The following is a 12,378-nucleotide window of genomic DNA, read 5'->3' on the forward strand; positions in this document are numbered from 1 at the left end:
TGGAGGTTTTACTGGGTATAGTAGTCTGGAGATATGTGTGTGTGTGTGTGTGTGTGTATGTATGTATGTATATGTATATGCATATGCATATGCATATGCATATGTATATGTGCCTGGCCTTTGGTCTCTGAAAGTCTTCAAGACATCTATCCAGACCCTTCTGGCTTTTAGAGTGTCCATTGAGAAGTTAGGTGTGATTTCTAAAGGTCTACCTTTATATGCTCCTTAGCCTTTTCCCGTTGCAACTTTTAATGTTCTTTCTTTGTTTTGTATGTTTAGTGGTTTGATTATTATGTGGCAGGGGGACTTTATTTTCTGGTACAATCTATTTTGGTATTCTGTAGATTTCTTTTACCTTTATAGGATTCTCCATTTTAGGTTAGGAAAGTTTTCTTCTATGATTTGGTTGAAGAATTTTCTGGGCCTTTGAACTGGATATCTTCCCTTTCTATTATTATTATTCTTAGGTTTGGTCTTTCATAGTGTCCAAGATTTCCTGGATGTTTTGTGTCAGAGACTTTTTAGATTTAACATTTTCTTTGACCAACATTATCAGTTTCTTCTATCATTTTTTCTCTCTTCTGTCTCTTGTATTCTGTTAGTGATACTTGTGTCTGTAGTTCCTGTTTGCTTGCCTATATTTTCCATCTCCAGGGTTCCCTCAGTTTGTGGGATTTTTGTTTGTTTGTTTTAGTTTTTTTGTTGTTGTTCCATTTTCAGGTGTTGAATGGTTTTATTCATTTTCTTTGCCTGTTTGTGTTTTCCTAGATTTTAAGGGGCTTGTTTATTTTGTCCTTAATGGCCTCTTTCACTCTATCATCTACACAAGATTGGACTTAAGGTCATTGCCTTGTGCTTCTGATGTGGTGGAATATCCAGGACTTGTTGTAAGATAGCTGGATTCTGGAGGTGCCATGTTGCTCTGAGTGTTGTTGACTGCATTCTTACACTGGCCTCTAGTCATCTGGGTTTGGGATTAACATCAGTTTAGGTGCTGATTTCTGAGTCTTTGTTGCATGGATGCTTTTTAGAGGTTTCACCCCTTGCTTTCTGTTTCTTTTCTGGTCTTCTGGGCTGAGTTACCTGTGGTTCTGGTGACCAGCAAGTCTTCAGGTCCAACAGTATGTCTCTGCTTGGTCTCTGGAGTTTTGGGTGCTCACTTTGTTTCTGGGGTTCTGGAGTTCTGGTAACTATGTGGCCTATGGGGTTCTGGATACTGATGTGGTCTCTGGGTTCCAGGTACATGGGGTTCTTAATACCAGTGTGGCCTCCCATAGAGCTGGTGTCTTCTGCCTGAGTTGTGGGTCAGGATATGGATCCTAGGGGAGGATGTGCATTTGGGGACTGTTTAGCAGGCTCTCAGGAGTATTAGCTTAGCAGATAGCGGACAGTGTATTACCTGGGGTTCCTAGTACTAGTGTGACCTCAGGTAGAGCAGGAGTCTTCTGGAGCTGTGGGCTTGCATATGGGAAAGGAGTATTGTTGGGGACTGCTGGGTAGGGCTTAAGGGGTTTTAGTGGGTGATGTTTTAGTGGGTAGTGTTTTACCTAGGGTTCCTAGTATGGTATGACCTCCGGTAGAGTGGGAATCTGTTTATTATTCTATATCCTTACTAGTTATATCCATGTACCAAAGTGATCTCTGAAGCTGATGGATGGTATAATATACTTTTTGTGATAAGAATATTTGAAATTTATTCTCAGTGATATTGAAATGTATGACATTCAGTTAGCTCTATCACCATGCTGAGAATCCATGAAAACATCAAGACCAAAGCTACCTATCTGAGCCTTTGTGTCTTTTGGTTACAGTCTTCTCAGGATCTTATGGTCACCAGTCTAATCTGTTTTTAGAATTCAAGCTTTTGTAATGTTTAAAGCATTTCTTCTCTTCTGCTAGCCACATTACAGAATAGTGTGACAGAATAGTATCATCCATCAGATTTATGTTCTTCGTTTTTCCGTGATCCAAGAAAAAGTTTCTGACATGGACCAAAACATTTGGAAACCTGTTGTCACTAAAAGTAAGAGACAGTACCAAAAGAACCATCAGCTTTTAGATCAACCATCATCAAGTCTCAAATACCATATGGTAGACTGCTGGGTTAAAAAACAAAACAAAACAGAACAATTTATTTTGCTCTCATTTGTGTGTGTGGCTGTTCCTCCTTCATGAATGTCTGTGTACCACATGTGTGCTTGGTGCCTGAAAATGTCAGAAAAGAGCATTGGATCCGCTGAGCTGGAGTTAGAGGTGGTTGTGAACTATCCTGGGATACTGGGAATCAAACCTCGGGCCTCTGGAAGAACAGCCAGTGTTGCTAGCTACCGACTCTTCTTTCCAGCCATGAAATTGCCATTTTAATAGAATCCCATCTTTGCCTATTTCCTAGAAAAGAGGTGCTGCTTCTTTCTTACATGGAATGCTAGTTAGGCCTTTCCCCATGAGCTTACAAATTAAATGTAGTGTTTAAATTGAACCAAACAAAGCATCTCACATAATAAATGAGAGGACTGGCACTTTAATGATTTATTATAAAATATACCAACACAACACGTAATAAGTAATTGCATGAAGAATGCTCCTTAGGCAAGAGTTAGTTCATTGTCAGTGTGCTAGGTGCTGCTGAGCACTTTGGTGGGTGGGTCTGAATATACTCTGCCCTCTGATGAGCTGTTCAGACAGAACACCAACAGCAGGTATTGATGTAAGAAGAAATGAGGAAGAGACAGGAAGTCACGAACAGACATAAACACCAAGGCATGTAGAGAACTTGAAGCAAAATAGTCATTTCCAATTACTTTTATTATTTTGCATAAATTTGGCTTATGTATGAGCAAATTTAAACAATTCAAATAAATATCAGCATGTATTACTTTAATGCAATAGATCCTGAAATAATTATCATTAATGTCTGGGAGAATTTCATGCATCTCTAATCCCCAGAAATGACATGCAAATGACTTATTCTTTGTTGTAAATTAATACAGTAGGTAACAACTTGCTTGATAAAATGTTTCAAATTTGTATCCTAGATATATTATGTTAGTGAAAAAGCATCTTAGTTCCCAGCATGGTGACTTATTTGGGCAGTAGCTGATGAAGTCTGCTAGAAAGCGGATGGTGACAAGTTGGTCCCTAAGCAGAATGATGATTGCTTTATGAATCAGTTTCTAAGTTGATGAGTGATGATCCTTGGGATTTAGAAAGAAAGCTTGACCAAACAAGAGTATCATTCTGTTTTTTTGCTCATAGTGTTTTAAAAATTTCTAGTCTGTAGGGAGGATTGATAGTTCCATGCTGTAGTTTTGTTTTTTGTTTTTATGCTATAAAATTTAAATTTCAATAGTAATAAGCTTTCATCGAAAGCTTGTAGAGCTTGGCGTTATTTTATATATTAAAACAACTTTCTTTTGCTTTTTGTGTATTTGTTTTCTTTTGATATTCTTGAAACAGCTGGTGAACATGCAGGAGCATTTCTTGGTACTTTATTTTATATATATGTTATTCCCCTTTCGCATATGTATGGCAGTATCCCATTATGTTACTCATGCTGGTCCCCCCTTCCTGGGCTCAAGCAGGCCTGCCTTGGCCTCTTCAGAGGCTTGTTGACCTGCACCTCTGCCCCAGCCTTGTTTGTTTGGAAGTGTGGAAGATGTTTGTCTAGATAATTTTAATTTGTTTTTTTGTTACAGTCATTAATGGTTATTGTGATTTTTAAATTTTATTTTGGTATTTGGTCGATTTCAGTAGCAAATACTAAATTTCAAGCAGGTAATAATAAAAAAGTAGCATTTTATATAAGCAAAGTGCTCCTTTGCATGAGTCATATGAATATCTGCTTGAATAGAACATTTGAAATTTTTTTCCTTTATTTTTTTTTATTTTACATGCTAGCCTCAGTTCCCCCCTTCTCCTACTCTCCCACCTCCCCCATCCTTCCATCTATTCCTCAGAGGGTGTAAGGCCTTCCTTGGGGAGTCAACAAATTCTGGTATATCAAGTTGAGGCAGGACCTATCACCTCCCCGGCATCCAGGCTGAGCAAGGTATCCCACCATAGTGAATGGGCTCCAAAAAGGCAGTTCATGTACCCAGGTCCAGTGCCACATAACTGTTACCCAGAGGGCTTGGTGTGGTCCCATGCAGGATTCCCTGCTGTCAGTATATGAGCAGGGGCAGGGGGTAAAGGTCATGATTGGGAAAACCACACAAACAGCTGATTCAAGTTAGTCGGAGTTCATAGACTCAGAATTTTTTTTTTTAAATGAGAAAATGCTTAGCTCAAAGTTTGTAAGCATGAAGTTAAATAAAATGAAAAAGTGACATTGGCAGTTACTTTTAAATATGATTAATTATACTTTAAGTGGGCTATTTTTATACTTAAGGAGACTTTTATATGAAATGAATCAACATATTCATTAGCTTTATTAATTTTATAGGAATGTACAGCCTTGGAGCTGTTGTTTGAAGTGAAAGCTTCAGAGCAAATGGGGCCTAATTTTATGTATAAATTTCAGCTTGTGAGAAGGTTCTCTAAAAAGTGGAGTTGTACAACTTCTGTTTCTTTGTTTTCGCTGTGATTTCCACAGCATGGGCTGGCCCTCACTTTTAGTTCTTTGAAGTTAGTCTTGATCTTTTGATTTTTCTTTACTTCTTTCAAATGTGGGTTCTAGAAAATAGTCTAAGGAGATCTTCTAGGTGTATATCTATAGTTTAGTCAGATGAGGAAAGGCATTTCCCACTTATTTCACCTTTTTTTTTTTTCACTGTAAAATTTTTGTTTGGGACAAGTGACCTACGTAAATACTTCAGTCTCAAAGTAAACCTTGGTAATTCTAGAAGATTGGGAGATAGGAATGAGCCAAATGCCAGTTAGCTTTTAGTAGTGGAAAAGGAGAGTACTCTTCAATGCATTATTTTAAGAAGGGCTTCTCTGCTTATACTCCCTACTGGCTCACTCAAAAATTCTTAAAATTTGGCTCACTTGTTTATTTTTATAAAATGTGAAACTTAATTTTAAAATATATAATGTACATTTATGAATGCACACATACATATGTACAATATAAAGGAAGTATATGACCACAATCAAATTCTTAAGTATATGAATAGTATTAAAAATATGACTACAAAATAACTTTTTCAATAAACATGAGAAGGTCTTCAACCCTCATATTTTATTTCTATGAAAGAAAGATTTGCAAAGCAACTGAGAGGCAGTGTAGACTAGGAACCATGATAACATATAATGGAGGAGATGTTTGCTTCTGTGAGCAGAGTTTGTGGTAGATTTTATGGAGGAAGTGATGTTTGAGCCAGGGGTTGAATTGTGTTATATTTTAATAGGCAGCCAAAGACAAGGAGGATAAAACAAGGCTGTGTTTAGCTAGTGCTTATAACTAGTTGGCTGACATGTCATGTGAAAGAGAGTGTTGGTTGGAAATAGATGTTGCTATCATGACAGGGAGCCTCTGGAGGTTTGACTAGAGAGTGACATTCTCACAACTGTACTTGAGGCAGTTAAATCAGTAGTGGTTCCTTGGGTATATCAGTATGGGGAAAGAGTGAAGAGGTTGTAACAGTGTGAGAGTTGATAAGAACTGTCAGACTAGTAACAGTATGGTTGCCAAGGAACCCTATTGGGGTTGAACTTGGTGAGCCACTTAGACATTGAGAAGAGGGAAAAAGAGGAGTCTTAAGACGCAGAAGGTAGTAAGTGCCCATTTTACTGATTGTTGAGTTTGATGCTCAATAGGTACATATCACTGGAGGTGTTGAGGTGACAGCTGACACAGAAGAGCTAAGGCCTAAAGACGGAATTGTGATTCCTCTACATGGGGAAGCTACAGTTGAACACAGTTAAGGCCATCAAGGGTCACGTTTATAGGTAGTGAAGATAAGTGTGGGATGCATTCAGGGAGAATGGCTACCTTTAAATAGGAGAAGAACAGGATAAATGAAGAAATAATAGACACACATTTCCCAAGGTCCAGGAGACCAGCTAGAACAGCAGCTATCACAGAAGCCAAGGCAAAACATTAGTATAACAGAGGCAGACATAGCAAGCTCTTCTGTGTGTTCCGTGAAAGATGTAGCTGCTTTGAGATTTGGTGGTCAAAGGATCTTTGTATGAAAAGAAAAAATGATGTCATTGTGATCTTGAGGGTTATCATTTTAATAAATAGTGAAAAATAAATTGTGAAAGGAGTAAAAATACAGAAAAAATACAGAATATGCACAGAATGTTTCATTAGTTAAAGGAGGGGAGGGTGGTTGGGGTCATGGAAGGGTGGGAGAGATGGAGAGAGGGAAGGGAGGGAGGGAGAGAGGGAGAGAGGGAGAGAGGGAACTGGGATCAATATGTAAAATAAGAAAAATTTTAAAAATTAAATAGTAAGAAATGTTGTGAAAGCTCAAACATTTAAACAGTAAAGCTACTATGAAACCTTCAATTGAGCTTCTCTACGGTCAATTAAATAAGAGTCAGTGAAGTAAAAGCTGTTTTCAAATAGCAGGTGTGGCAGGGATAGGTATGCTGTATTAATGGCAAAAGTAAAACCACAGTGTGTATAGGGAGATGAGTATGCTTCTGTGTGCCCGTCCATTTCTCTCTTTCCAGTTGTGCAGGGTTTCTCCTCCCAGGGAAACTTTAGACCACTATGTTATTTATTTAAACAATGTACCTTCTATTCCTGTTTTGAGTTCTGTTTATGTGTGGAGCTGTTAAGAAAAGATGACCCATCATCCAAAAGCCACTCAGTGTCAGGCAACCTTATCAGGGGGACACGGACTCGTGTCCACCTTCCTGTTGTGAAACCCTGAGCAGGTACTTCTCTGTGACTTAGCTTTGTGTTCTGTAAGGGGGTGATAATAAAAGCACCCGCTTTGAAAGGTTATTGTTAGGATTAAATGAAATAATTCACACTGATCTCTAGGACTGTACTTTGCTCACAGTGTGTAATGAACACAAATTTTGTGTATCCCTTGCTGCTGCTGCTGCTGCTGCTGCTGCTAATGTTGCAAAAACAAGCATTGCTGTTGCTGTTCTGTTGCTGCTATAGTCACTACTTTCTAGCTCTGTCTAGAGAAGATGCTCCACATAGTGGTTCATTCTTGATATAAAGTCATCTCTTATTTATTTAACAAAGGAGTTTTGCCTTTAAATGGCAATCAATGCCATTATATCATTTTCCCTCTGTAGCTCCATCTCAGTCTGCTTTTTAAAAGTTTTTGTAGGCTTGTCCTAATTCTACCTTGTCTTTTCAACACTTATCTTCCATCGTAATGGAGTTCCTGCTGATTTTATAAGTAACTTAAATCTTGGGATAAATGGCTTGTAGTGGTTAAGTATGTCCACCTTCCATTGTACCTTTATACTGATCTTCTGAAACTGAATGATTGAGAAATGTCTTGCTGTGTAGTCCTGGCTAGTCTGGAACACACTGTGTAGAGCATGCTAGTCTTGAGCTTGCTGGGGTCCTCTGCCTTCTGGGTGCTGGGATTACAGGTTTTCACCATTATTTTAAAGGCTCAACTGAACAGCACAAAGAGGCAATGTTTTTAGCCATCATATTTTAGTTATTTCATGTGACTTTATTAATTTAGTATTTTATCAACAAATTAAACAAACTTTGTAGGTATTCATTCTTTTCAAGCTATGTCTTCTGTTATTTGGGGTACATGTGTTTTGTGTTCTGTATTTGTAGTTACTTAGAGGAAAGAGGGCAGTAGGATGAGGATGGAGAGAGGACGAACAAGTCACCATCTTCATTTGTGCTTTTGCTATGTTTTTTTCCAAATCCAAACCCACTTTTCACTGTGCTTATTTGTTTTAATTGTGCAGTTTTCTTTTCTGGAAATGTGAGAAGAGAAAAACTGTCTTTTTGCGTTCTCCACTTACTCACTTTTCCTGCAGGCTTCATCCCTGCAGACCTGAGGTTGCCTGTGGCCTCAGTTTCTTTCATTCTCAAGGTCACCGTTTAGAGGGCTCCTAGTGACTTGCCACATGGCTGTTCTAGTATCCCTTCAGTATCTGAGATGTTACTTACTTGACTAGTATCTGCTTTTCTTGATTGGAATGAGCTGATTATTCTCCTGCTCAGCCTTGAAAGTGCTGGAGTTATAGGCATGGGCATCCATGCCGGTTTAAGTCAGGTCTTTTAAAAGCTCAAACGTGACATTTTGGCTGTTTCATTTTCCTTCCCCACTCATGGTCTCTTGCATAGATCCTCCAGTTACGTATTTATTCACCCTTATTATTTTAACCAGTTTTCCTGCTTCTCAGGTGTTTAGATTCTTTCTCTTACTCTGTCATGAAATAAGCAGAATTCTTCACTGCTATCTCAAATTTGTGAAGCTTATCTAGTTATTTGTTACCCTGTTCAAGTATTGGAGTTCTAGTTTGTAATTTTTGTTTCCTTCCCTGCTAAACTATAAACACGTTTCCCAAGGGCTGGAGAGATAGATGGCTCAGTGGTTAGGAGCACTTTCTGCTGCTATGATCCTGTTAAAAGTCTAGTCTGTGCCATTGACCTGTGATTCTTGCCCTTCATCTATGCCCATAACTCATATATTTGCTGTTTTGATGGTGTCCTGTATTTCCTGCATCTTTTTCATACTTCTTGCTATTTTGTCTATATCTTTCCCTTTGTCTTTGAGTCCCAGGATGTTACTTTCTTGTTTGATTCACTCTAATTATAAGGCTTCATCTGAGTTTCCTAATTAGAATATTGAGTTTTTCAATTCCATCTTCATTTTAGCTTGTGTTATCCTCAGTGTTTCTATCTCTATTTACTTTTCAAATCCTGAATTACCTTGGTCATTTCATTCAGCAGTCTATCTGTATAATCTTGGCCATTACTCAAGTGTTTATTGTTACCCTCTTAGAGTTCAGGGAAGTATTTGCTTGTCTCTTCTTTAAATGTCTTGATAAGGTTTGATTGTTCTTTTACATTCTCTGTCCTGGGGTTCATCTAGGTAGTTCTCATTGTAGAACACTTCTATAGGACTGTTGGGTTTGATGGGATACATGCTGTCTGGTGACACGGGCGGTTTTTGTGTTAGTGTTTTGATCTGGGCATGTGGACTTCTTTCTGTAGTTGTGTGTCTGATGGATGTGGTAATCTGCCTTTTCTTAGACTGAGCCAGTGCAGGAGATGCATGATTTGAGCTAGACCAGGTAAAGTTGGTGGATGAGCTATTTAATTGAAGCAGAGAAAGGTGACTCTAAAACCATGGGCCTGGAGCCAGGCCTGTGGTGCTGAGATGGCAGTGGGCAGAGGAAGAGTGCTAGCAGAAGGAGGGTCAGTAGGTTTGGGGGTCGTTATCTGCACCTAGGTCTGTGGGTGTAGAGAATGCCACACGCAAGGGGAGGTAATGGGCAAGGATGGGCACCATGGGAAGGAGAGGTGACTTACCCAGCACAGGTGTTTCAGGAACAAAGAATTTTTCTGGGCTGCAGTCTGGAACTAGGCGGGTGGGGGGAAGGGAAGGCAAAGGAACGAGGCAACTTGCTTAGGAAAGTTGGCTCACAAACCTCCTGGGTATAGTGCTGATCTCTATGTAGAGAATCAAATGGGCTGTGGTTGTATGGGATTATATCACATTCCTGGTCTCTTCCATTAACTCATATGCTAATTTAGAGCCAACTTTGCACATTATTATTATTATTGTTTTAGCTCGCATGCTTTTTTTCTACTTTAATCATGTTGCTTGCTATGGCTATTATTACATTTTTATCTTTTTTGTTTAATTTTGGTAGGTCCTATCTAGAATTTCACCCTTTTATATTTCTAATTTGGTACAATAGGTTTGTTGAATATATTAAGATTTTCTATATTTCATTACTATCTATCGTAATCTGCCTCTGTATCTTACAGTTTTTAGTCATTTCTCTCTTATTGATTTGGTGAAAGGTTTGTCAATCTTGTTTGTTTTTTCAAAGCACCAATTCTTCATTCATTTTTAAATTATTTATTTGTTTCTATTTCATTGATTTGTGTCCTGATCTTAATTATTTCTATTCATTGGGTTTAGACCTGGGTTGTTTTACTTCTCCCTGTGCCTTGAGATGCTTCGTGCTGGTGGGTGTGAGATCCCTCCTGGTTTTGTCACAGGAAGACTTTGAGCTAAAGGACTGCCTTCATTGTATCTTACAGGCTTTAGAATGATGTGTGAGTTTTTATTCAGTTCTTTTGCTTTCTTCAGTGACCCAGTCATTATTCAGTAGTGTGCTGTTTAGTCTCCTTGAGTTTGTTTCCTAGTTTGATTCCTAGTTTCAGTCCATGGTCCGATAGAATACAGAAAGTTATTTCAATCTTCCTGTTTGTTGAGACTAGCTTCGTGTACCAGTGCAAGATCAGTTTTAGAATGAGTCATGTGGACTGTTGGGAAGAATGTATATTCTGTAGTGTTTGAGTGAAATGCTCTGTAGTCTATTAGTTCATTTTATCTGTGGTGTCATTTATCTCTGATGTTGGATTTTTGCCTAGATGAGAATAGGGTAGTAAAGCCACTTGCTGTTACTGTATTGGTGTAAATCTGTGACTTTAAATCTCATAATATTTGTTTTATGGAATTGTGTCACCAGTGTAAAGTTTAATATGCTTAGAATTGTAATGTTTTCTTGATGAATTGTTATTTCTTCTGAGTAGAGTTGGTTTGACAACAATTTTGTCAGGTATCAGAATCCCTACACCCACTTGTTTCCTGGTACCATTTTCTTAAAATACCCTTTCCCGTTCTTTCACGCTGAAGTATCTATCTTTTGTTTGTGAGGTATGTTTCTTGGATACAGCAAAAAGAGGAATCATGCTTTCTAATCCAATCAGCTATTCTGTGCCTGTTCATTGGAGAGACTAATCCATTGCTATTCAGAATTGCTATTGAAAGGTGTATATTAATTCAGTTCCTGTCATTTTGTTGGTTTTATAGTGTTAGATGGTTTTGAAGCCCTCATTTTGTTGACAATTATCTTTTTTCTCAATATGGCTTTTTGGATGTGTTTATCATTCTCTTCCCTTCTCTACTGTAGCGTTGCCCTAGTGGTCATAGATTGCTTTAGCCTACTTTTGTCATGGAAAGTTTTTTTTTTTTCTTTTTCCTAACATTGTGACAGTTCTGTTGCATGTAGTACCTGGGTTGGCAATTGGGGGTCTTTTCAGAACTTGAAACACATTGTTTTGTGCCCTTCGAGCATTTCGAGTTTGCATTAAAAAATACTGTCACTCTGATAGGCCTGCCTGTACATGTGACGTGGTCCTTCATTCTTGCCACGTTCAATACGCTTTTTCTTTTTTTCTAAATTTTTAGTGTTTTGACTCTAGTATAATGTGAGGAATTTCTTTTTTTCTGGTTCTGCCTATTTTGTGTTCTGTATGCCTCTTTTATCTGGATAGCCATCTATTTTCCTAGGATTGGGCAATTTTCTTCCATTACCTTATTGTAAATATTTTCTGTGTCTTTAACATGGGACTTTTCCTCTTCTGTGCACATAATTCATAAATTTGGTCTTTTTACACTGTCTCAAAGAGCCACTATATTTTATTCTTTTATCTACATTTAAATGTATTGTTTGCCTTAACGAATGATCCATATCCTTTGACTTATTATGTCTGACCACTGTTTTCCATGTGACCCATTCTATTGGTCAGGATTTTTACTGAGGTTTTTATTTGAGTTACTGAAAATTTAATTTCCAGTATTATTTGTTTGCTTTGTTTTCATTCCTGTTTGAAATGAGCAAACAGTTTTATTGGACTATAACTTACTAAGTAGGCTAGACTGTTGGCCAGCAAGCTTCAGGGATCCTCTTGTCTCTGCTTTCCCAGAGCTGGGATGACAAGTGTGCACCACCATGCCTGGATTGATTGTTGTTGTTGTTTCTAATATGGGACATGCTTGTATAGCAAGCACTTTACTAACTGAGCTGCCTCGATACAGTAATGTGCCATTTATATGAATATTCTTTCATGAAATGCCATATTTAAACAAATAGACTAATAGTATTTTGAAATAAGCAAATAGATATGAACAAAGAAAAAAGTTTTAGAAGAGATTTATTGAAATGAAAATACTAGAGATCAAAATACTGTGTGGGTTTGAATGTCAGAGCAGGATACCACTATCAAATGACTTTTTGGTAATCTTTAAAATATTTCCCTTGAAGTTGGACATGAAAACAAAAATGATGGAAGCAAAGTTATATGAAGAAAAACTTAAGCTGCAACAGAAACATGATGCTGATGTACAGAAGGTAGGGTATATATACTTACGTTGTATGCAGTATTTACTGTGTTCTGGGGCCTGTGATAGACCAAGCATCTGGCCATCTGTCTACAGATTAGGTGATTGATAATACTGTATCTTGTAAATGGAA

At 38.0% G+C, this 12,378-nt stretch overlaps 1 protein-coding gene across 1 annotated transcript in view; it reads left to right on the forward strand.

Annotated features, from left to right (window-relative positions):
• The window catches only part of Cep112 (centrosomal protein 112), a 382,234-nt gene that overhangs the window by 78,078 nt on the left and 291,778 nt on the right, over window positions 1-12,378 (forward strand). Inside the window, exon 10 of the mRNA XM_051182944.1 lies at window positions 12,169-12,255. Coding sequence (XP_051038901.1) covers window positions 12,169-12,255 — 87 coding nt within the window. The remainder of the gene's footprint in view (window positions 1-12,168; window positions 12,256-12,378) is intronic.

The sequence above is a fragment of the Phodopus roborovskii genome, unplaced genomic scaffold (genome assembly GCF_943737965.1).
Source record: "Phodopus roborovskii unplaced genomic scaffold, PHOROB, whole genome shotgun sequence".
Lineage (NCBI taxonomy): Eukaryota > Metazoa > Chordata > Mammalia > Rodentia > Cricetidae > Phodopus > Phodopus roborovskii.